This window comes from Gopherus flavomarginatus, chromosome 1 (assembly GCF_025201925.1).
Source record: "Gopherus flavomarginatus isolate rGopFla2 chromosome 1, rGopFla2.mat.asm, whole genome shotgun sequence".
In the NCBI taxonomy this organism is placed as follows: domain Eukaryota; kingdom Metazoa; phylum Chordata; order Testudines; family Testudinidae; genus Gopherus; species Gopherus flavomarginatus.
This window is the reverse complement of record NC_066617.1, coordinates 221,504,881-221,530,836: the sequence shown is the minus strand read 5'-3', so window position 1 is coordinate 221,530,836 and position 25,956 is coordinate 221,504,881. Positions and strand designations below refer to the sequence as shown.

General features: G+C 38.6%; 1 protein-coding gene across 3 annotated transcripts in view; it reads left to right on the top strand.

Annotated features, from left to right (window-relative positions):
• The window catches only part of IL1RAPL1 (interleukin 1 receptor accessory protein like 1), a 1,154,051-nt gene that overhangs the window by 701,050 nt on the left and 427,045 nt on the right, over positions 1-25,956 (top strand). For all 3 annotated transcript variants that reach the window (XM_050936563.1, XM_050936564.1, XM_050936562.1), the window contains exons 4-5: positions 15,993-16,179; positions 18,477-18,630. In XM_050936563.1, the coding sequence (XP_050792520.1) occupies positions 15,993-16,179; positions 18,477-18,630 (341 nt within the window). The remainder of the gene's footprint in view (positions 1-15,992; positions 16,180-18,476; positions 18,631-25,956) is intronic.

Below are 25,956 nucleotides of genomic sequence, written 5' to 3'. Positions count from 1 at the left end.
TTTTCCATTATTATAAAAACTCAGAGTGTAAACCTAATTAGATCAGGGTTATTTATTTCCATCCCCCCAATAGTTTCTAATTTGCCAGTAGGGAAGGGATTACCACAAAACAAGCATTTTCAAGTACTCTGGTATTTCCACTTCCAGTCTTAGATGTTCACAGGAGATGCAGAGCAGTTTTTAATTTTATTTGTAGGGCTTCATACCATCCAAGAGAGATTGATTTCCCTCTCTCTAGTCCTACTTCCAAAGGAAGAGAATAACTGCCCTGTGAATTACCAAATCAGTCTAGGAAAATGGGTGTCTAAAATATGTTGAATATATCAAACAATAGGTGGTCATAAACATGGCTAAGAATAGATTATATATTCATTTTCAAGTGGTCTCAGAGCAGCTGTGAGGGCAGTCACAAACTTCCTGGAGTTTAGTGTGGTGGCATCTGGATACTATGTAGAAGCTGAGGTGGCCTGCTTGATTTTTTTTTTTCTTTTGAAATATTGGGAGGAGACCTAACATCCTCACTCTCCTCCAATTTTATGTTTCAGAAAGAGGTATGGGAAGGATTCCATACGCATCTTCTTTATATCCATATTTTTGTCCCCAGAATACTCAAAATAAATACTGTCCTCCATTGACAACTGTAAGAGATACTTTTTGGTCTCTCATGTTCCATTACAATATCACCCTATGCAGAGAAGTACAAATTGTTCTAGTTAGGTCAAAATATTAATGTATCCCCTTCTCCACTGATGATATAACAATTGGTAATTTGCTTGATGTATTGTACCAACTGTTTATCAAAAGAAGCTAGTTTAGCATATGACACAAAGGTACAGAAACTTTCACACTTCAGCTGTAGGTTGGGAGCTATTGTTTGTACTCCTATTGCTTCAGCATGTGGACTGGAAGAAGACAGAGAGGTCACTCAGCAAACTACTTTATTTCCAAAATGAGTGTTTTTCATTTAAGTTATATAAAAAGTAGATTGAATCACTTTATGGGACGTCCCAGTTGTACAGTTGTTCCAGTACCTCTGTATGTAACAAACCAGGTAGTAAATACTCCTTCATAAGAACCCATTTTTGCATAGGCACTCTGGCCCAGGCAATAGAGACCATTTTTTATGGCCATCTGGCTTCAGTCAGATCCTCTGCCAATTCACGTTTACTCTTCTGCCTGTTTCCTTTCTATTTAAACCATTAAAACAGTATTCCCGCTTTAGCTCCATCCTGGTTACTAGGAAAGCAAAGTGATATGAGCACCATCCACCCATAATGGGAAAGTGGAAGATAAATAATAAACTCCCCAGAAACTGGTATTGATGTTCGAAACTGCAGCACTACATTTCTGCCAGCATGTGATATAAGTGAGGTTTTAAGTTTGCAGTCCTTTGATCTCACTCAACTGGATCAAGAAGGTCTCTCCGAGCAGAAAGCAGGCATTGATATCTTCTCCTGAGTCCAGAGGAGGTTGTCTTTAAAGAGGACTTTTATCCTAAGGTATTAAAGAGTTAATGTTTCTATCTCTGTGGTGTAGTTGGTAGAAGGATGGAGGGAACCAACTCCATCCACATTGTGCATCCTGCCACTGGGTTTCTCCTCCTCCTCCTCTATCTGAGGAATCCATATGGAACTTCCTTAGGGAAGGGATTTGGTGGTATTAGGATATCTTTCTCATTTAACCTTTTTCTGCCTCCCTGAGCCTGCTTTTCTTCTGTCGTGATTTCTCTATCACAGGGACCTTTGGTGAAATGTTCTTGTGACTGACACAAACATTATCAAATTATTGAACTCTGTATTTTACACATTTGGGCGCTATGAACATACTGGGGTGAAATTCAGGCTAGTTACAAGTGGCTGTAATTCCATACTTCGACTCACCATGCAGATTAAGCCTTAATGTTTACTTTTGAGTGGTATAAAGGGAAAATGTCTGCTTTCTAAAGGCAATTCTTTGTATCACAATGTCAATAAAAATTCAAAATCAGTAGCTTCTTTAAACACAAACATTTTAAGAGTGGAAGTTGGAGCAAGGCATAGGTGCTCCTTGCCTATCAGCAAATATTACAATCAGCAAGGGACTACATTGTATAAACCTGACATCCTCTTCAGTTGATACTGATGAGGACAAGGGGGAGTTCAGGATTACACTGTGTACCTATCCTTTTAGAAGAGGAGAGAGCTTTAAAGTTACTGCTTCTGAGAAATGAAGCATACAATAAAATAGCTCAGTACTTCTGGTGTGATTAATATGAATGTGCTAATTAAAACAAATATATTGTGGGACTTGTGCACACTGTTATGGAAATAGCCACAACGTGGTGCTCACAGAAGAGGAGAAAAGCAGTGTTTCCTTCAATCTCTCTGACCCCCCTACTTCAGAGTCATCAGATCAGACCTTTCTCTGTTTTTATAACAAGAGGGCACGCACACACATTCCCTTCTCATTCACATGTACTCAGTGTGTGTGCTTTTTCTCTCTCTTCCCCCCTCCTCCTCCTCCACTTACCTGTTTCAAAAACAATGGGAATTTGATGCCTGTTCCCTCTCATTACTGCATTGCATATACTTTCAATACTTTGATATTTATTTAATAAAAAGAACAATTGCTGCACCTGAGGCACTAGAACATAATCTAAGTGGATTCTGCATTTTTCTACGCTAGACTCTGACTTGGGCCATCTTCAGAAGTTAAGATGAGGAGCAAAGCTGACCAGCACACCAATTAGGTTCCATCATTATGTAAGGTGGACAAAGGAAGAAATACAAATATGTATTATAAAAATAATAATCAGTTGAGAGGCTTATACTCTACAGGTTACCCACTGACATTTTTCCTAAGCAAACCCCTTAAGGCTGAATTATGACTGCTTTGGGTGCTAACAAAGTGGTCTAGAGTAAGGTGTCTAGAGTTTAAGATCAGGTATCAGGGGTAGTCGTGTTAGTCTGTATCCACAAAAACAACAAGGAGTGCGGTAGCACCTTAAAGACTAACAGATTTATTTGGGCTTAAGCTTTTTTGGGTAAAAAACCCACCAGGTGCATCTGAAGAAGTGGGTTTTTTATCCAAAAAAGCTTAAGTCCAAATAAATCTGTTAGTTTTTAAGGTGCCACTGCACTCTTTATTGTTTCTGTAGAGGTTATTGGAAAAGAGAAATGTTTCATAAAAAGATCCTTGATTTTCTGGATCTCTCTGCCCTTTACGCTCCAGACTGCTACAGTGTAAATCTGTAGATCAATAGATGTTATATACCTCCTGTCTTCTGTATTAAGCTTAATAGTTAATTCCATAAGGGTTTCGAATGCTGGCAGTGTTAGCTATTTATTTAATTACAGGCAGATGACAATTACTAGCATTGTTTTGTTAATATTAATAACACTACCGTTGTATTTAGCTGAGTTTAAATGAACAGTGCTCTTAATGCTTTAGATGTAATTGTTAGCCTTTCACAGCATCCAATAAATAATCCTAGTTAGTGATAAGCATTGGAACAAAACTTGGTATTCATGAATTATCAGCTGAAAACATTTTAGATGATCATCTTCATTATCCATATGTGTCTGCAATGAAATAAGGTTAATTCATATTTATTGCTCTTTCTTCTATATATAAACGTAAAAAGTTAATAGCTTGGTTGACCCTCTGCTGTATTAGTAATGGTGAAATATTGAAAAAGACACTGAGATTTCTACCAGTTTTGTGGCCACAAACCCTCACTTCCCCCCGCCTCCTACAATTACATGTATTAGAGGCATCAATTAACAGGAGGAAAATTTGCCTGTAATGGTCCTTAATTTATTAAACACTATGTGTTATAACAATGTTATACACAAAATTGAATAAAATAGCAGGAAATATACTGCTTGTTTCTCTTACACCAAAAGACTTCCGGAGGGAAGAGTATTTTTGCATTGTGTACACTTAACATTTCTGGATGGATTTTGTCTGGTGCTGCTTTACAGTTTGTGTAATAACAATTGACCTTAATAGTAAAAATAGAGATGGTCAAGAATTGAAATATCCTATCAGATCCACCCAGATGTGGGTAATGCCTAGAAGTTCCCCACTCAGATGTCTGTGACTTCTAGAAAACATCCACTTTCCCTGTGAGAACATTGAGGGAGGGAAAATTTCCTTTCGCATCATTTTTGAAAACTTTGTCTCCAAAGGTTGTATTTCTGGGAGTGGAATAAAAGCAGTGAGCTACTGTTCACCGATGTTGTGACATCATTTCCAGAAGTATGGTTGTGGAAGTTGATAAGATTCATGTAAGCAGGCTAGATATTCCTGAGTCATCAAATCATCTGGATTTAGGCCAAATACAGAATCTTTATATAATCTCTTAATCTCTTCGGTGTTTGGTAATATCTGAGATGATTTCATCCTTTTATTTGACCTACTACAATGCTAAAAATGGTGCCTCCAACCCCTTCTCAAGTTAGCAAGTAATATACATGCCCCATATTCAACCAAAGTAGGTTGCCTAGGGTATAAGTGCAAAATTTTAAATTTAAGCAAGAATGTTTTAGACACAGTGTCCAACCGATCAGAGAGATATTCAGTGGTCCAGAATACAGCACATAACCAAATAAAAGCAAAACAAAATTGAAACATTTTATGAAACTATCCTCTATGTATTTCTCTCTGTCTCTTTTGATCAGGTGATGTTGCTCTCCATTTATTGTTGTCCTGGGAGATTACCTATTTAGCTCATAAATTAAAACAGGTTAGTTAAACCAACCTGGTAAACCATGTTTACTGTTGTATTTCCACTATTTCATGGAACATTTGCATAGATCTCCACTAATAACTGTTTATACAAATGCACTAGTCGGCAATGTTTCTTTATAGCCTACCACTCAGTCCACTTTTTTTTTTCACAGTACTGTGAATTGACAGCTTGTTTGATTAAATGCCACAATCCTGTGACATAATTTATGTCCATGGAGGGTAATACTTTCCTGTTCATTCTGCTTCTACTTGGTAATAGGCAACTCTGCTGTGGTGGAAATAAATACACTAGATTTGTTTATAAAGACACTCCAAGTGCTTTGTTTTATTTATTATTATTGTTGGTTTTCAGTCTCAATTTCTTGCTACAGAAGGTATGTGTCATTGTTACAGCTTCTTTATCATACTAATGGGTAGTGTCTTTTTATAGTGCCTTAAAGATGTTAGTATTGTGGCTTCATATATTCAAAACTGTAAGAGAAACACAAGGAAATTAAAATATCAAAAAGACAGAGGTAAGCTGGTATTAAATTAATGAAGAAACACAAGCTGACTCCTGAGCTTGACTATCTTTCACTTAAAGTTCTCAGTCCTCTAAATATCTTGATGATTTTATATTTAAGAGGTATTGCATGGAATACTACAATACAGTCTGTGTCTATTCATGAAGGCTTTGGGTCCTAGCATGCAGTACTCTAACTAGATTCCACTTTGTGCCTGTTAGATACATCTCCAGGCTCCTTGTGTGTTTCCAATCCGACCTCTAATTGGAAAAAACAGAGATTAAAAGTAGAGCTGGTTGAAACTTGAGGGTTTCACATCACAAGATATTTTGGAATTTTGCAATTTGATTTTTGTTCCGAATTGGAATGAAAGCAAATCTAAATCAAATTTCCCATGAACTAAAGATTCCCCCCCCAACCCCCCCAACCCCACACACACACACACATTTTTATTTTGGAAACACTGAAACATGATATTCCCAAAAGAAAAGATGTGAAAGTGACACTCTTGTCAGTTTAACCACAGCAGGGTGGTGACCCAGCCCTTAGAGTCCTGGCAGGCTCCCTGCTGCAGATCGTCCCAGCCCTGAGAATCCCACCTCCAGCTGGGACTCCCAGTGCTGCTGCCATAGAATGGAAAGCCTGCCAGCCCGCAGAGCACTAGTTCTAGGTGGGAGTCTTCCTGATGTGGGGCTTGGCATCCCCAGAGTCTTGGCTCCAGCCATGAGAGTCCCAACTCAAGCCAGGACTCTGGATGGACTGATGAGCTTCCTGCTGGACCTGTGGATCTTGGAATACTGACAGGTTTCAAAAGGAAAACTGCCTATGTTTCAATGAAAGTTTTGTCGTGTATGTAATAGATTTGACAAAATATTTTGCTTCAGAAAAATTTCAGCCAACTCCAATTAAAAGTAGTATTCCTGTACTACAATCCTTTGATTGAGCTGAGAGACCAGCCTAACTTGGGCACCCTGCTAATATGTTTGTCTAAAGATATCCAAGGCTTCCTAGACAAGCTAATAGTGGCAACAATTTCTGACATAGTGATGATCCAGACAAAACTCATAATCTTGGGAAATTTCACTAGCAATGTAGACAGCTTCTTCGATATGACAATCCCAAGCTTCCTATCCAAACTCTCCATGTTATGTTTACCACTGGCAGGGACCCACACATATTGCCTGGACTATCCCCTTGGGATAGATATGGACATAAAAGGAACAAGAACTCCCACCCATGAATCCTGGTTCGACCAGTTTCTTTTCAAGACAGACAGAAGAACTTCCTATACTATATGTCAAAAATAAACCATCACCATAGTCTGCTGTAAAAAGCTGTAAGGCCCTACCAAATTCCAGTGCTTACTTATAGGGAAAAAAATGACTCAACCAAGAAGCCAAGGAATAGAAGCATTAGCAAAGTACTACGACTATAAGAACATAAGAATGACCATAGTGGGTCAAACCAATGGTCCATTTAGTCCAACATCTTGGCTAATAATCATTGATGGATGTATCCTCCATGAATGTTTTTAGTTCTTTTTTTAACACATTTATAGTTTTGTCCTTCACAACATCCCCTGCTATGAGTCCCACAGGCTTCTTGTACATTGTGTGAAGAAGTACTTCCTTTTGTTTGTTTTCAGCCTGCTGACTATTAATTTCAGTGGGTGACTCCTGGTTCTTATGTTATGTGAAGGGGTAAATAACACTTCCCTATTCACTTTCTCCATGCCATTCATGATTTATAGATCTCCATAATCTCCCCCTTAGTCATCTCTTTTCCTAGCTGTACAGTCTCAGTCCTTATAATCTTTCCTTGTAGGGAAGCTTTTCCATACCCTTAATCATTTTATTGAGCTCTCTGTACCTTTTTAATTTCTAATATATCTTTTTTGAGAAGGGATGACCAGAACTGCACAGAATATTCACGGTGTGGGTGTACCATGGATTTATATAGTAGCATTATGATATTTATGGTCTTGTTAGCTGTCCCTTTCCTAATGATTCCAAACATTGTTAGCTTTTTTGATTGCCACTGCACATTGAGCAGATGTTTTCAGAGAACTATCCACAATAACTACAATCTCTCTTTCTTGAGTGGTAACAGCTAATTTAGACCCCATCATTTGGCATATATTGTTGAGATTAGGTTTTCCAATATGCATTCCTTTGCATTTATGAACAATGAATTTCATATGCTATTTTGATGCCCAATCACCCAGTTTTGTCAGATTGCTTTGTAATTCTTCACTGTCTGCTTTGGCTTTAACTATCTTGAGTAATTTTGTATCCTGACCAAAATTTGACACCTCACTGTTTGCGCCTTTTCCAAGATCCATTTATGAATATGTTGAACAGTACTGGTCCCAGTACAGACTCCTGGGGACATTACTATTTACTTTTCTCCATTCTGAAAACTGACCATTTGTTCCTACCCGTTGTTTCCTATCTTTTAAGCAGTGAGAGGATGCATGAGAGGATCTTCCCTCTTATCCCATGAGAGCTTACTTTAAGACCCTTTAGTGAGGAACCTTGTCAAAGGCTTTCTGAAAGTCCAAATACATTATATTTATTAAATCATCCTTGACCAGATATTTGTTGGCCCCCTCAAAGAATTCTAATACATTGGTGCTGCATGATTGCCCTTCACAAAAGCCATGCTGACTCTTCCCCAACAAATCATGTTCATTTAAGTGTCTAATAATTCAGTTATTTACTATAGTTTCAACCAATTTGCCTGGTACTGAAGTTAGGCAATTGCCTGGATTTGCCTCTGAAGTCTTTTTTAAAAAATTGGTATCACATTAGCTATTCTCCAGTTGTCTGGCACAGACGCTGATTTAAGTCATAGGATACATACCACAGTTAGTAGTTCTGCAACTACTCCTTGACTGTTGCTAATAGACACTCTTGGCCTGTTTCTCCAGTTTTATGCTGAAGCAAATCCATTAATTTTGGTGGAGCAAGCTGGCAGAGAACCATGTCTTTTAGTATTAAAATATGCCTTTGCACTTCATTGCCCACATAAATCACTATGTTTTTCACAAAAAAAACGAGTGAAGGAAGAAAACATGGTATAAGGAAGGCAGATCAAATCAATCAATTTATTTTTGCTTTCATGGAATAAAAGGTGCTTTTTGTTTCTATTTTAAATCCTGGGGGAGTACTCTAATACTAAAATAAGGACAAAGTAAGTAGATGATAGATTTTACTCTATTCTATACTAACATCATAGTATCTGCTTTCTGGCAAATTCAACTCTGCTTTCACTGAGTTGAAACCAGTAACTCTGGAAGATTCCTTAAACTGCTTTAGAGGACACTGAGAATTTTATAATTTATTAACATTTGTTGAAAATTCTTAGAGAACAGTGCTTTACCATATTACTTCATTTTTTATGTTTTACTACTTTTTGTAGCAAACACCTTAAAAAACAAAAATCAAAGCAAAGAGCACCATATTAGAGGTTGGATGATTTGTAATAAATTGTTCATTTTTTGAATGTCAGCATTTCAAAAATGCTTTCATTGGACACATCATTTTATGACCTGGTGAGTATAAGTCTTTGCTTTCTGGAAATACTTGCTTAAATGTTTAGGTTATGGTAAACATTCCAGCCAATAAACTCATTAGTTAGACTATTCACAGAAAGTAAACACTAGGGGACAGCCCCTCAGATGGTGTAAATTGTTGTAACTTCATTGAAATCAGGGAAACTATGACTATTTACATTAGCTGAGCTGTGCCAAAAAAAGCCTTCAAATGCAGTCAGTGAACTTACTTTAAAACCTCACAAATATTAGTGAACTCTGTGTGTATTCCCCACCCTAGATATAATGTCACAATGGGGGAAAAAAACTTATATAGATGACAGTGTAAAAAGCATAGTGTCTGTGATTATTCTGGAATGCTATATTGCAAATGTCTTAAGAAAAAAATATCCTGGTTTGAATCCTTCAAATACTGTCAACTATAAATATTGACAAGGTAGTTTAAATGTTTAGGCCTAGCAGTCTTGAGAAGTTTCCCTTTATTCTGTGATATTTCAAATTCTATCTATCCTGTTATGATTTTCCGTTAAATTAAATATTATTATTTCCTATTTCTTGCAATGTCCACAAAATGCCAAGCACTTTCTACGAAAGAAGGACGCAACCTGTGCCCTGAATGTGCTTATCTGTTCCAAACTGCATGCTGGAAATTATATCAATCATATTGTCAGAAAACAAGGCACATTTGACAGTTCACTTTAAGTTACTGAATTTAATTACCTAGATCAATGTCACCTCCAGGGTTTTGTCCACACACCATTTCGGAATATGACAGAGGCTGCCCATTCAGTCATTACAATATTTATTTATCGTCTTTCTTTTTTTAATGGGCAGAGTTACAGAGGCTTTGTGAGACAATCATAGGACTGGAAGGGACCTTGAGAGGTCATCTAGTCCAGTCCCCTGCACTCATGGAAGGACTAGGTATTATCCAGAACAAGATGTATGTCTAACTTGCTCTTAATAATCTCCAATAATGGAAATTCCACAACCTCCCTAGGCAATTGATTCCAGTGCTTAACCACCCTAAGAGGAAGTTTTTCCTAATGTCCCACCTAAACTTCCCTTGCTGCAATTTAAGCCCATTGCTTCTTGGCCTATCCTCAAAGGTTAAGAAAAACAATTTTCTCTCTCCTCCTTGTAACAACCTTCTATGTACTTGAAAACTGCTATCATGTCTCCTCTCAGTCTTCTCTTTTCCAGACTAAACAAGCCTAATTTTTTCAATCTTCTCTCATAAGTCATGTTTTCTATACCTTTAGTCATTTTTGTTGCTCTTCTCTGGACTTTCTTCAATTTGTCCATTTCTTTCCTGAAATGTGGCGTGCAGAACTGGATACAATGCTCCAGATGAGGCCTAATCAGCATAGAGTAAAGTGGAAGAATTACTTCTCATGTCTTGCTTACAACACTCCTGCTAATAAGTCCCAGAATGATCACTTTTTTGCAACAGCGTTACACTATTGACTTATATTTAGCTTGTTGTCCAATATGACCATCAGATGCCTTTCCGCAGTCTCCTTCCTAGGCAATCATTTCCCAGTTTGTATGTGTGCAACTGATAGTTCTTTCCTAAATGGAGTACTTTGCATTTGTCCTTATTGAATTTCATCCTATTTACTTCAAACCATTTCTCCAGTTTGTTCAGATCATTTTGAATTTTAATCCTATCCTCTAAAGCACTTGCAACCCCTCACAACTTGGTATTGTCTGCAAACGTTATGAGTGCACTCTCTATGCCATTATCTAGATCATTGATGAAGATATTGAATAGAACCAGACCCAGAACTGATTCCTGCAGCCCCCACTTGTTATGTCCTTCCATCATGACTGTGAACCACTGATAACAACTTTCTGGGAATTGTTTTCCAACCTGTTTTGCACCCACCTTATAATAGCTCCATCTAGATTTCATTTCCCAGTGTTATATCACCACAAAACAATCACATGGTATGACAACAGAGCAGTCTACTAAAAAGTCTTATGACATGTTCCTCACTTCCAAACACTGGAATCATGCTGGTGAAAGCTAAAATCTAAACCTGTACATCTGCTTCAGATTTAAGAGAAATATTGTGACCTGAAAAGCATTACGCTTCTATCCATATTGTGCATCCAGATATTATATGAAATATAACATATAAATGTCATGGGCAAATAGTGGAGAAAATTATTCAGAAACATATTGCAAATTCGGTTTAACACTATTCATTATCTCATGTATTTGCTTTCTGTGAACATACACACAAGTGAAATTGTTAGGTGGTTGTGGAAAAAGAAAATTACAACTACCTGTGTGAATTTGTATATATCTGCCTAGTCACACTGGTATGAATGTACAACCATCGGGAATGCACTTTGAGAGCGTGGGAGCTGGAAGGGAAGGAGAGAGGTTTTAGCAGAGGAGCAGAATAGCAAAAAATAAAACACCACCACATCCAGAATCCCAAACAAAGCAGAAATGATGAGGACGTGGTGGTGGGTCCTGTGCCATTCTCAAGAGGTGTAGTTGAACTATGACTGTACCCATGATTCATAAAAGCACAGCTTTTCTCTACTCTACTTATTCCCATCCGGACACCTCCTAGCTTAAACACCTTTTTCTAGTGTTCCCTCCTGCCTTCCAGTATCCCATGTCCCTCCCTTCACCCACACATGCACACTCCCAGGTCTCCATCCAGAGCTTGTATACGGCCCTGATGTCCTCTTCCCCTCCTCCTCCTCCATCCCACCTCCATGTCCCTTTCCTTCCCTATCACACTCACTTCAGGGTCAAAATTTAGAGGTAATGTAGCACATGCAATGTGCTATATATATTCCGACCAAGAAACATTTAGATGAATCAGGCAGCAATTGACAGTCAAGATGGTATGGGCTCTAAATGATAGAGAATGAGTGGACGGTGTATGGAAATCATTTTATAGTCATGGCCTGTATGAACAAGCCTTTGGTATTTATTGTTCTCTTTGCACACTGCTGGGTGTATATCTAAGGAAATTAAATACCACCGATGAAAAAGGATGAAGGAGTGAGGCAGCAAAGGCACGGAAAAGAGTGCCACAGAAATGCAGTTAAAGCTGGAGTGGAATTTGGGGTGGGAAGATTAACAGACTCATTGACAGTGCTCCCAAAATGTGTGGCCAGAAGTCTAGTGCTATTACAGTGAGTTGGACAAGGGTGTGTGTCTGCTCCCTTTGCAACTAGGACAGAATAGTTATAGATGGCAGAAAATACAGCCTGGGAAAATGAATCAATGTACTTGCTAGATATTTTTCTTTAACATTTATTTAACAGTAGCAGACAGATGACCTGATCAGCATATTTGCCTTGCTGGGCTATGAGCTGTACAAATATAGAACTAGATATAGTTTCTGCCCCAAAAAGTCTTTATAAAATATTGTTATATACAGAATGACAGTTAACATAGTTCCCTAAGCCCCTTACCAGAGACTTGCCATGGAGATGAATGAGAAAGATAAAGATATGCAGCCTTTGCAAATAGGACTGTGCAGTTATATCTGTAACCCACTCCAGCCCAGTGTCCGGTTTTGATCCCTGTTGGGTGGCTGGGCCACAAATGTGATTGTGACGCTCTGTATCTCAGGGGGAACACCCAGCACTCACATGTTCATCCTTATAAAATGATTGTGTGGTATCCAATGCAAAGTTTGTCATGCCGGGTGTCTTCAGAAGGCTCATGATGCACTGAGCATTGTTGTTATAGTAATTGTTGGTATAGTAATGTTATACTAATCTTATAGGTTGTATTTTCATGTATTTAGTTATGAGGCTGAAAATGTATCCTCATGGCTTAAAACAAGTCCAGGCAAAACTCTCCAGAGAACACCAGAGGGGAACAGTGATGTGTCAGTCTGTGACTGGTTGCATTACAGAATTTAGTGCTTTGCTGAAACAATAGAAACTCATTCTTTTATTGCTGAATACAGAAGTTGCACAAAATGCAGTTACCTTTTGAAGAATGAAAAAACAAAAATAAATACCATAACTGTTCTATTCGAAAAAATACCGTCTGGTCTCCACTGGAATATAAACTTTCTCTAAAGTTACCAATGATACAGGATTCTGTTTGCTCTAGTACCTCCAGTGAAAATCTCCTAGTTCTAAGATTCTTGACCCTCTGAGGCACATGTAGGCTAACTTGAAGGTTCTGCTACGTGATACACATTTTCTTAGCTCATGGGCTCCACCTACTTCTAGTCCAGCTGCCGTCAGCCAACAAACCACCTCCCCACTGGAGTTGCTGCCTTGCAGATCTAACTGCCTCATACCATTAGGGACTGACTGATTTTTCATCTTTTTCTGATTCTTTGAGTCCTGTAACCTGGTTTTCTTTGGCTCACATCATTTTATTTTGTTCTGTTTTCTCTACAGCCAGACCGGCCTGGATGCAACCTGGGCTCCTGGCAGAGTGCCATATGAGCCCCTTTGTCAGTGCTGTTACTATTCAGGCTCACGGTGGAAAAGACATATAGGGAAATGCATCTGAAGAAGTGAGCTGTAGCTCACGAAAGCTTATGCTCAAATAAATTTGTTAGTCTCTAAGGTGCCACAAGTACTCCTGTTCTTCATGTCATGTTGAGGAAGCTAAAGCTTTATGCTCGTTTTATGCTGCTTCGAACTCCCAGTAGAAAGTGCTTTTGAGGGACCCTACATCATAGAATCAAGTTGTCTAAGTGTCCCAGCCTGGACATTTCAGCACCTTGGACTCTGAGCTTGGCACTTCATAACTGCATCAGCACTTTGGAACCCTATCTGCTATCTGAGCCGATGGACTCAGTTTCATCTGAAGTGCTTATGCACTAAACTTTGAGTCACTGAGGTGCCACATCTCTCCTCAAACCAGATACACACAGACTAGGATACATCCTAAACAGGATCATAAAATGTAGAGGTCTTCTTCATTGCATTTTCTGCCCAGAATATCATGAAAGGAGTTTAAAAGTCCAGACTTTAGCTGACATGACAATCCCTATGGTGCTTTCTGCTGGGAGCCACTGAAATGACTAGCTGGGAGGATGAAACCTCAGACTTGCCTCAAAAGGTACCTTAGAGAAAATAATGAAAAAAAGTGTGATCTGTAGCAAACCAGGTTATTGTGAACATAGACCAGAAAGAGTACCCAACCCCAACTGGCTAGGGCAGTTAAAGCTTAGAGATACCATTTCCTGTACTGACCAGAGTCAGAAGGGAACCAGCTGGATTGTTCCGATGTTGGCATATGCTCAGCAGGACAGGGATCTTGATCAGGCTTATCTTGGAAGGAAAAAAATAACGCTTAGACAGTGTGATGCGTTCAAGAGAGATGTGAACCAAGAGTGAGAATCCTGCCTAGCTGGTATCTTTAGAGAAGCAGAATTACAGGTTAAGTGATTTTCCTCTCTGTCTCTGTCAGGAAGGAATTTTCAAATCGTGGGGTGATATATGCAACATAATACTCCCTTGTAGTGACATGAAGAAAGAAGGAAATTTAAAATGTACTAATTACATTCCCCATGCCTGCTTATCTCTTTCTACCTGTCTCCCAGTAACTCCCACAGTGACAGTGAGAAAATCCATTCCCCGGTGAATTGCTTTGGCCCCCTTCTTCTGACAAAGGTTAGGTCATCCAATCATAGAAAAGAAAAAAAAATGCCAATATCGCCAGACTTAGGTCACAGCTTAGGACAATTTGTGATTTAGGAATGATCTATATTCAATAATTAAATTGTTTGCTATGGATACAGTAGTTTTACCAACTCCAGTCACAAGTATACACAGGAATTATCAGATGGCTCCAAGGATGGGAATGCAAGTTGACTCCATTCTGGGGAAGATATTTTATATTTGTTGCCTTTCCTGCCCAGAAAAGACATGCATGATTTAAGATCATTGACAGAATTACTGCCCTTCCAGAAATGATATTCTTATTAGAAATTAATAAATAGTGCCTTTGAGGTTTACATTTTCTTCTAGAAATGAGGCTGTGGTGTTCTTTGTATGCTATTTTCCTTACTTTTAGCCTTTTAATCATTTCCTGATAGAGAAAGTAAACAGATATTAAGCCATCTAAAGGCAATTTGAAAATGCAGCTATCGTTGAGAGTCTGCAGTGCTAGATACACACTAGACTCTTGTAAATCAGCAGTCATCTCACAGAGTCTTAGAGTGAAAATAAGTAAAGGAAAAATGTCTTAGTGCTCTCTGCAGGTGCCACTTTCAGCAGATTAGGGGTCAAATGCATTTAAAGAACAGTAGGGGAAGATGCTTGCACTGTCACAGTATACTCCTAGAGAGTACTCAACCTTAGACATTCTCATCCTGCCCATCTGGAAACCCAAAATGAAAAAAAATAAATCCTTTCAAGTCATTTTGTCCTTGAGACTAATTAAAGTACATAGTGAAATGAGAAAAGCAGAACAAGTTCCCCAGTCATGGCATGTCAACATATGGCCACCAAAGGAAAGTAATAAGTTGCAGGGCAGAACCTAAGCTAATGAAAGCTGGGGATAATGCAGGGGTAACATTTTGTCCTGGTAATATGGGAATGAGAGGCTAAGATAAACAAACTAGTAGTCCTCTAGTTTAAAATACACTGAGATTAAACTGTTTTCTATGGGGTGAAAGACCAAAAGGTTGATTTTTAATCAAATGATGTTTAAAACTATATTTTTAATTACTGCTTCACTTGAAAACCTGCTAATATTTGATGAATAAGGGGGGCTGACACTCCAGTTCATGGTGTGATGCCAAAAGTTTCAATTTGACACTAGGCTGCTGTTCAGTAAACTGATTTGTTCACCCCAGAGAGCTGTTGTAATAGTGTTTGGCAGAAGGATGATTATGGTGCTTTGCTGGTTAGTGCATGAAGCTTTTCTTGGCCTTTACTTAGGAGGAAGTTGCCCGCCAATAAACATTATGGACTATAATGATAGAGGGAAGGGAATTCAGAGGAAAGGAAAGGAAAGGGTTCGTTCATGAATTCAGGCCAGTTATTGTTATTACATTAAAAGCTAGTGGTTGAGGTGGGCATTGGAAAGAGAAGATCCTATCCTGAATAACTAAGGACTACACACACAATACATAAAGCAAGAATAGTTTGATTTCTCTCTCTTGCCTGCAATGAATATAACTGTATCAAAAACAATTATGTCATTGGAATTTATTTTTCACAGTGGAGCCATTATTTTTATTTGTGTTATATTACAGAAACTCTACTTACTGTATGAAAGTATCTATCTCACTGACAGTGGGTGAAAATGACACTGGACTCTGCTACAATTCAAAGATGAAGTACTTTGAAAAAGCTGAACTTAGCAAAAGCAAGGAAATTTCATGCCCTGACATAGAGGATTTTTTAATTCCCTATAGAGAGCCTGAAATCCTGTGGTATAAGGTAAGGAATACAGAAAACGTCTGTTGTCTTCAACAAAATATTATGTCAAGTTCTGCTTCATTTTCAATAATCTCAGCATTTTATCTGGACATGATATACAGCTTGTATGGATTTAAGATGCATTAATAATAAGACAAGGAGGGATAGGATGAAAAAGGAACTAGATGGTAAAGTGTTTTAATGTATTAGCTTTTTATCTGTGGAGACAAGGATTTAAATGCTTTCTTAGGTAACACTGAAAACTCCTTATTTGGTATCTTCCTATTCCCATCTAGCTGTACCACAAAACAACCAAATAATTGGTGGTCCTCTTTCAACTGAAAATGTTACCAGAGTGGTCTGGTATGATACACATTAGTAAGGCTGGGTGTGGAAGCAGGCACCGCAATTGTCTGCACTATGCCAGATTCAAGCTTGTGCTAGTAGAATCCTCAATTTCCAAATGTGAAATTCACTCAGAAAGATATGAAGAGAAAACATTATTTGAAGAAGAAGCTGTGCACATTTTTTACCTGCATGCACAATTTAAATTGTATCTCATACAATTCAACAAGAATCCCATGTTTTCAATAACATTAAAATTTCAAATCTCTCCAAGAATAAAAGCTCATGTTTAAGGCATGTGATCTGCCCATTGTTTGCACAACTATGGGAAGAAAAGGGAAACAACAATGTCCCAGATAGAAAATTAGTTTTCACTTAAAGTTTCCATATTTCTCTATGGTTTATTGATAACTTTATTTCAACATTGTGCATTAATTTGCTTTTCTGGAGAGTATTTAGGCCCGGGTTCTGCGAAGTACTTGTTAAATGCAGCTCCCATTGACTGCAGTTGGAACTGAGGGTGCTCAACATGTTGTGGAAGGCACTTTGCACCTTGTAGGATCTATTCTTTAATGTATCCTAGTTACTGGATAAACCAAAATAGTTCTTATCTCATAGGTAAATCTGAAATAAGTTTGTGTACACAGGAATATTTTTCCAGTTGAAACTTTTTTACTATGCTTTCTAATTATAAAAACACACAGATGTACCTAGCTTCACTATGAGTACTTGAAAATAGGGTACATAACATTGTATTGTCCAGTGATTATAAAGAATTATGATCTAGAAGGATTCTGGCTGAGCCACTGCCTCTGAAAATGCAGGGTAATAATTATGTATCCCAACTAGTAGCTTCATTTGAAATATGCTATCTAAGATTTAAAATATGTAATAGAATATTTATCTAAAGATTTAAAATGTCAAAAATGTTTTCCCCTTGCTAGGTTTCAAAGATTCATAAAAGACAATTGTGGGTTATCATGTGCATGGACATATTCTAACAAATAGTCCGAATGACATTTGTAAAACTAGCCTATATGCTATATGCACAGCAAGCTGCTATGCTGGGCAAAATGAGCAGGTTATTTTGTACTGTTACATCAAAAGTCTCAAGGACATTAGTCCATTGGCCTGTAACTTATTTCTTAGAAAGATGAAGAAGTTTGGAAAAACCTTTAAAATATCCAAAAGCATACAGCTATATCGTATTTTATTTTCATTATCTGCAATCTAATAAGACAATTAAAAAAAGAAAGTGAGAGAGAGAGAGAGAAAATAATAAGAGGGGAACCAGTAAAAATTGCCAACACATCACACACTCTTAGACCATAACAAATTTCAACCTAGCGGATGGATCCACTTATTAAACAAAAAAATAAGCATGTATTTCAGCAAGAACGAAACATATACAATTTTATCAGTAGCAATTAAAATTGGGACACATTATTTTGTATATTTAAATAGTACAAATTAGATGTTGCGTTATTTCATGAGTCAATAGTAAGATCATTGATAAGTAAAACCTTTCAAAGCAAATTCTAAGATGATTTTAGGTATGGAGATGCGACTTGCTTCCTCCTTGTTTTCTCATTTGCTCCTGCTTCCCTCCTTTTTGATTAATTATTGTTTTACAATGACTTCCCATGTCCTCTAGCTGTCATTAACATAATGAAGTTTTCTGTATATGTAATAGTCCCAAAGACAATATTAATTAGATAGGAAGAATAGGAACTCTTTAACAATATTACTTTAGATCATCATTAAGGGAATAAATCCCCTGCCTTTCTGGCATCCAGACAGCTCTCCTGGGACTCAATGAAGTAGAATATTTGGGTGGCTTAGTGTATGTGAGCTATCATAAGTAATTATCTAATCCATTTCCTAGGCTTTTTGACTTGGGAAATGTTGTCAATAATCAACATATTTAAATACAAGGACTCCAATCATGGGTGTATTATATTGTCTTTGAACAGGAATGCAAGGCAAAAACATGGAGACCAAGTATTGTGTTCAAAAAGGACACACTCATCATCCGGGAAGTTAGAGAAGATGACATTGGAAATTACACTTGTGAGTTAAAATATGGAATCTTTGTTGTCAGAAGAACTACAGAATTAACAGTTACAGGTAATTATAGGCTCCTAATATCTTTTTCTGATATTGTAAAGAAAGACATTTCCTTTTTTTTGTTTTAAGTCACTTGTGATATGCATTGCAACTACTTAGCCAGAGACAAAAGTTTTGATGATTGTTATTTATCCTTGACTAGGTGATGTGACCAAGCAATCTTACAAAGTTCTAATTGGTGTGCACAGCGTTCTGAACGAGGTCTAGGTTTGGGCCTGTTTAAGAGACCTGTGGGCAGCTCAGGTTTCTGAATGGGAAATGGGAAATGGGGGAGGGTGTTCAGTGTTTTGGTAGAATATGTAGCTTGGAATCTACACTATTTATGGCAGAAAATAACATGATGGAGCCCACTATATTTGTTTGTGGAATGCTGCCTTTTGAATGCAACGCTTCTAGAACTGATGTTGCTATGTCAGAGTGGCATCATTCCAAAAGGACCTTCCACAGGAATACAACCATGACTCTTCTCCATCAGGCTCACCTGCGCAACCACCCAGGAGACAAACATATTGTGCACATCTGTGAATACCAACGGTGAAATCCTGATCCCACTGAAGTCAATGGCAAATTCACACTGATTTCATTAAGGCCAGAATTTCACTCCATGTTTTCCATATTCATCTAGCTCTAGTTCTAATTAAAAAAACAGAACAAAACAAAACAAAAAAACTATAATGGCTATAACTTCTGAAACATAACATTGGTGACAGGAGAAAAGATGCTTTTAATGTAATTTACATTACATTTACATTAAAACCTTCAGTGTTCCTACACAAGTTACATCATGGTTTGATCCCACACACATTGTAATAGCAATGTACTCTATTACATAAAACATCCTCACTGCATAAGGGTTAGTTCAACCGTTCCCTCCTCTCCAAACCTCAGTATCACTAGGGCCTGCCCTAATTTAGAAAGAATATGGCACAGTGCTATCCAAGGAAAAATTATATTGAATTGATTTCAATAATTATCTGGTAATATTGGGAGGTGATATAGGTGCTATATCTTGGGTCTTCAGATTGCAGTGCATTGCATGTCATTTCCAATGCAGCATTCTCTAATAGTGAGCGAAGTTTAGGTTTTCCCTGTGGATTGAAGGTGAAATAGATTCTTAGTTGTCTCAGCAACACCAAAAAAAAAGAAGCTAGTGGCAATGTGTTTGGAGTAGGAAACAAAACATATAAAAAAAAATCTTAGAGCAGGAATATCCATGTCAGGATAAGTCCAATATATAAATGTATATCACATCTGGCAGTTAATTACTATGTTTATTATATGCCTTGATCAGAAATTGTGGAAACATTTCTGAGTTTATGGGAAATTTGTTTTCTTATGTGCTAATGAATCTCAGTATTGTCCATCTTGCTTCCACACAATATATGAGAAGCTAAACGTAAACCTCATGATTTGTAATTTCCACTTATTAGATTAGTCAGTTATATATCTGGAAATCATACCATGTGTTGATTTGAGAGAAATTCAGACAATCAATCATGTTTTCTTTAAGCACAATATCCAGTTTCTCTTCATATTTTTTCTTGTATATGAAATTGATTTATTTGGTGACTAGAAGCAGGCAATTACTCTCTAGTGATTATGCTAACAGTAAATATCAATATACTGTTTGACTCTAATGAAGGAAAGCAAAGATAGAGTAGTGCTGTAGTTAATTTACTCCAAGGCTGCCAATTATCTTCTCAATGTATGATGTATGCACTTGAGTAGTACATAATCTTTCAATCCTCCGATATTCTCTCCATCACTTTGGAATGGTGCTTCCACATCAAAAATATATCATACTGGCAAATTTTGTGTGCAGTGTTGTTTGAAGCAGACTAAAACTACAGCTAGCACAAAAGGAAAAAAAATAAAAGCAGTATGAAGACATGCACTCACATAATTTGTGATAAAGAGTATTCATTAGTCAGTTATGTAGTTGCTAGGGAAAAGCTCTATACTTAATGTTAAATTAAAGTGTGACCGCTCAAGAAGAGACTTGGAAGTGTGACCGCTCAAGAAGAGACTTGGGTTACTTTTGAAGTGTTTAAAAATGAATGAGATCAAGAGAAGAGAACTGCATGATTTTTGTATCTGACAATCATGGAAGATGTAAGAACCAATTTTTTGCAGAGCATCTTAACAAGTTTATTTGTTTTGGAATCACCGCAGTTTTAAATGTTGTCTTTATATTTTATGTGACTAAGCTAAAGAAATAGATTCACTGGTATTATCATCAGTTTTCTTCTTTTTCTACATGCCATAGGGTCTGGTCAGGAACCATGTTATATTATTACTTGACTTGTGATCTGTGTTTGATAGGAAGACATGCTGACATTAAATATGTCTTATGTTCTGTTTATGTTCTGATGAAAAAGAGTTTATTTTCCAAGTGACATACATTGCAATTTATGTGAGATTATTTCTGTTGGGTTTAAAAAAAGTTTAGACTGTAATTCAGGAGTCAGAGAATAAATGTCCCATCCTGATTAAAAACATAAAGTTGACACCTTTTACTAAATTAGCTATAAATGAACTAGCTAAAAGCACTCCCCCACCCTAGGGGAAGAGAGTTATATAGAGGTAGGGCATATCAAGTGAATATATGTGTGGACCGACTTCTAGACTGATAGATGGGTCCCTTTTCTTCACTGATATGTCTCTTTTAATCTCTCACTCTTCCTCCTTGCGAGTCCTTTCTTCCTTCCTATTCTTCCCCCCTTTATCACCCTGCATCATTTATAAACTCCTGAAGTTTGGTATGTATATGGAAACCACTGCTGACAGCTAATTCCATTAACAAATCTACCACCCCCAGAAACTAGCCAGAAGAACCAGTTCTAACACAGACAAAGTTTCTATTCCAAGCCATTTGTGATTTAACAAGTAGCCAAATCCAAAATTTTGGAGGTGTTCAGAAAGTGAACGCAATGAGAGTAGAGCTTATGAGACAACCCCCTCCCACCCCATGTTTACCAGATGCTTTGCCTAACATGTCCCAAACGTTCCAGATATCCTTAACTCATGCAGATTGCTTTAGTTTTATAGTTTGTATTTTCAAAACCAGGCTTATTATGTAAGGTTAGCACATCTAGCTGGAAACTAGTGACTCTCCATACTCTATAACTATTCCTCTGCCTGTTTTTCCATATTCTGATGCAGACAATGTGTGGTTATTTTCTGGTGTTTGTGTGTTTGTATGGATTCATGTTTAATAAATATTGTCTTTTAGGCTTCCTGCTTCCCTCTGTGGTGGGAAGAACTCTCCTGGGGTGTATTGTATTTCCATCCAGTGCAGAATGTGCTATGTGAAATCCATGAGCCAGATGCTCAACTGGAATAAATCATTATAATTCCATTGAAACTGAGGATAAAGACTTAGGCCTTTATATTAATACCTTCTCCTATTATCAAGTCAAATAGTGAATGCTACAAAAAAGGGATGGTCATCTGGCTGGCGACAGGGTGGCTATGTTAAATCAAATGCAGAAGTGAATTAAAACAAAACACACGCACACACAATGCTTTGTTTTTTTCTCATCTAACAGCCAGGTGAATCAGGCAGTGGGTGGAGAAACATAATTGCAGGAAGTTTTGGCCAAATTTATTTACATAAAATTTTCATTCCATTTTGGCTGTCCACAGCCCAGATCAGAACGACAGGGTAAAAAAAAGGCTTTGGCAGCTAGCATCTCTTTAGAATGAATAGGTCAACTGTGAACAATTTGCACTGAAAGCCATCTTTCACATTATAGGGCAATTGGAAATCTAGTTTTATGCAGATGAAGTTACTTAATAAGAACAACATTTTAAAATGAAATGTATATGCTGTAACTGATCTTTCCTGTATCTAAATTCAGTATTCTGTACACTATTATGTTCTATAATGAAACAACAAAGTTGTTTAGACCTCCAGAGGATGATGAACTTTTGCTGGCTGAATGGGGTCGGAAAGATGATCCAGTGGTTAGGGCACTAACTTAGAACTTGGAGGACCTAATTCCTGCTCTGCCACAGACTTCCTCTGTCACATTGGGAAAATCACTTAGCCTCCCTGCACCTCATTTACCATCTGTAAAATGGGAATATTATCATTTCCCTACCTTACAAGAGTGTTAGGAAAATAAATACATTAAAAATTGTGAGGCATAAAGGCCCAGATCCTCCAAGGTATTTAGGTGCATAAGGCACCTAAATACCTTGGAGGATCTGGGCCTTAGATACTACAGTAGTAAGACTGGTTGAGGAAATATGATATCAAGGCACTCTGTGTGTCCGGTGCCAGTAGCACCATGGAGCCAGGCCCATGCTCTGAAGGGGCCCCAGCCTGCTCCGCTTGCACTAAGCCCCAAGATCCTGCTGGCTCCCCTGCCCACCACTTTCTCCTCGCAGTCTGCCCACCAGCTGGCTGAGGGCTCCACTCCATCCCTGTCCCCACCACCCTGCTTCTCTCTGCCCCCTGGCCAGACCCCAGTGCACCTCTGGCTCCAGGCAGTCTCTGTTTCCCACCACCTGCAGGGCCCTGCCTGTCTCCCTGGAACTGAGCTGCCTGGAACTGGTGCAGAAGCCTGGCCAGTCTCAAGTCTCAGCTGGTGGGGGGTGGGGCTTGGCTGGACCTTTCCAGACAAGTGGGTCCTCAGGGAGCCCGGCTGGGGCAGGCCCTGGCCTGGCTGATCACACCACTCCCAAGGGGCTGGAGCAATTCCCCACTGTGGGACCAGCCCTGACTGCACTACCATCTTAGCCTGGAAGACAGTCGCCTGCCAGCAGGGCCAGTGAATGTGGCCAGGAGGCAGGGTATCAGGGTTCCCTCCTCACTCTGAACTCTGGGGTACAGATGTGGGGACCAGCATGAAAGACCTTCTAAGCTTATAAGTACCAGCTTAGGATAAAAGCTTTCCCAAGGCTCAAATACTTTCCCTGTCCTTGGATGGTATTAGTGCCATCACCAAGTGATTTAGACAAAGATTCAGGAAATGGATCACTTGGAGTCACTGTTTCCCCAAAATATCCCCCCAAACCCTTTCACCTCCATTCCAGGGGAGGCTTGAGAATAATATACTAACCAATAGGTTAACAAAGTGAGCACAGCCCAAACCCTTTGGTTTTTAGGACACTAAAAATCAACCAGGTTCTTAAAAGAAGAACTTTATTATAAAGAAAAAAGTAAAAGAACCACACCTGAAAAATCAGGATGAAAGGTAACTTTACAGGGTGATAAACAGATTTAAAACACAGAGGACTCCCATCTGGACTTAGCTTCACATTTCTAAAAACAGGAATAAACTACCTCTTAGCATAGGAGAAATTCACAAGCTAAAACAAAAGATAATCTAATGCATTTTCTTGCCTTTACTTATAATTTCTGTAATTTTAGATGTATCTTTTTAGGAGCTGGTTTACCTTCTTGGTCTCTCTCTATCCTGAGAGCGAACTAACAAAGAGAGCACAAACAAAACTTCCCCCTGGCCCCAGATTTGAAAGTATCTTCTTTCCCCATTGGTCCTTCTGGTCAGGTGCCAACTAGATTAATTGAACTGATTAACCTCTTACAGGTAAGTGATTCTGTACCTCTGGCCAGGAGGGATTTTATGTTACTGCGTACATAAAGGTTGTTACCCTTCCCTTTATATTTATGACACAGGGTGTAGGGGAGAGGGTCTCTTAGGAGTCAGGGGGTGCTGGGCTGTGAGGAAGTGGGGAAGATGTGTGTGTTGGGGCACTAGAGAGTGGGAGTTCTGTGGGGGGTCCTGGGCAGTTGTGGTGGGGTTTGGGCAGGGGGGCACAGGGCAAGGATGGTGTTGTGCAGGGTGCTGTGCATTTGTGGAGGAGTCCAGGGGACGGGGCTCTAACCATAGGGAGTTGGGGGGTGTTGGGAGAGGGGGCTGTGTGGTGCAGCATGGGCCTGCCCCTGAGGGAAGGGGCAGACTAGCAGCACAGGGCCAGGCAGGCCACCGTGCGTCTGGCAACTGCCAGTTTGTAAATAGTGGCCTCGTACTGGGCTGGGTTGAGTGGGGCTGTCCCTGCCATGCCATTCCCCATTCCCCCTGGCTGGCCCCTTGCTCTGGGTACTGACCTCCCAACACTATGCTCCATTGCCTCCATGGGGGCCCACAAATATGTTTGGCGCTGGGCCCACAAAAGGTTGTGTATGTATACACACTGCAAAATCTAAATATATTGAAAGCATAGTAAAAATTTAGATTTTCTTGAAAGCTTCTTGACTGGTAATTAATGACAGTATTAAGACAGAGGTACATTGCTCTCCTAGTAAAAGAAATATTAGCCATAAATGTAAATGGAGCAGATAAAGTGTGATGACTTGGAAACATAATAAGTAAGATTAGGTACAGTTGAAGTTAACTTGTAAGAGCTTTAAAAGATCACTTTCCATTATTATGCTTATTATGTCAACTTTACCTTCCATACTAGATATCACAGAAGTATACACATTCACATAAATGAAGGACAGATGCTGTAGATCATACATGAAGGACATATGCTGTAATTCATATTTATAGTGAAAAGAAATTAAATCCTCTTTTCCTATATAACTTCGAAAGCACTTTTCTATGTTAGTTATACATATTTCTCTGGTACTTACCACTATAGTTTCTGTGCATCATGTGATCATTAGTGAAATAAGCATTATGTTTCCATGAGGTAAGGAAGTATTATTATCCTCACTAATATGAGGTATGGAGGGGTTTAAGGGACTTGCTTTATGTCACTCAGAAATCTGTGGCAGAGCCTTGAAGAGAACACCGCTATCCTGTTGCTTCTACCTGTACCATCCACTTCACATGGAATACTGCGTATTACTGAGCATAATACTTTGGTATGACACAATGCAACAGAGAACATACTTTTATATCATATCAGCTGTGATACAGGATGTGTGATGCACTGGTGTTAAGCGTTAGGGGAAAGAAGCAGCTGCTTTTTTTTTTTAATGTTCAAAACACAATATTAAGGGAAAACAAAATATATGTAACTGTTTCAAACACACTCTGGCTCCAACCTAGAGACTTCATGATGTCTTCCACACAGGCCCTCAGAAAGTTGGGAATTCAGCTGTGTCCCTAGAAGCTGTTCTCTCTGTGGTTGTCTGGTCATCACTGAATTGCTCGGGTCAGCATCGTGTAGGACCTTTTGCCAACATACTCTTTTGAATAGCTGGTTATTTATGTCCAGGAAGGGGGAACAGCTGCATCCTTAGGGCAGTCATTTTACATCTGACTGCTCTAGGCTCCTCCTTCCTTCCTGCCAGCTGGTGAATAATTGTAGTTCCACTTGTGCATTCCCTTGATTTGTGGAAGGTGGAAC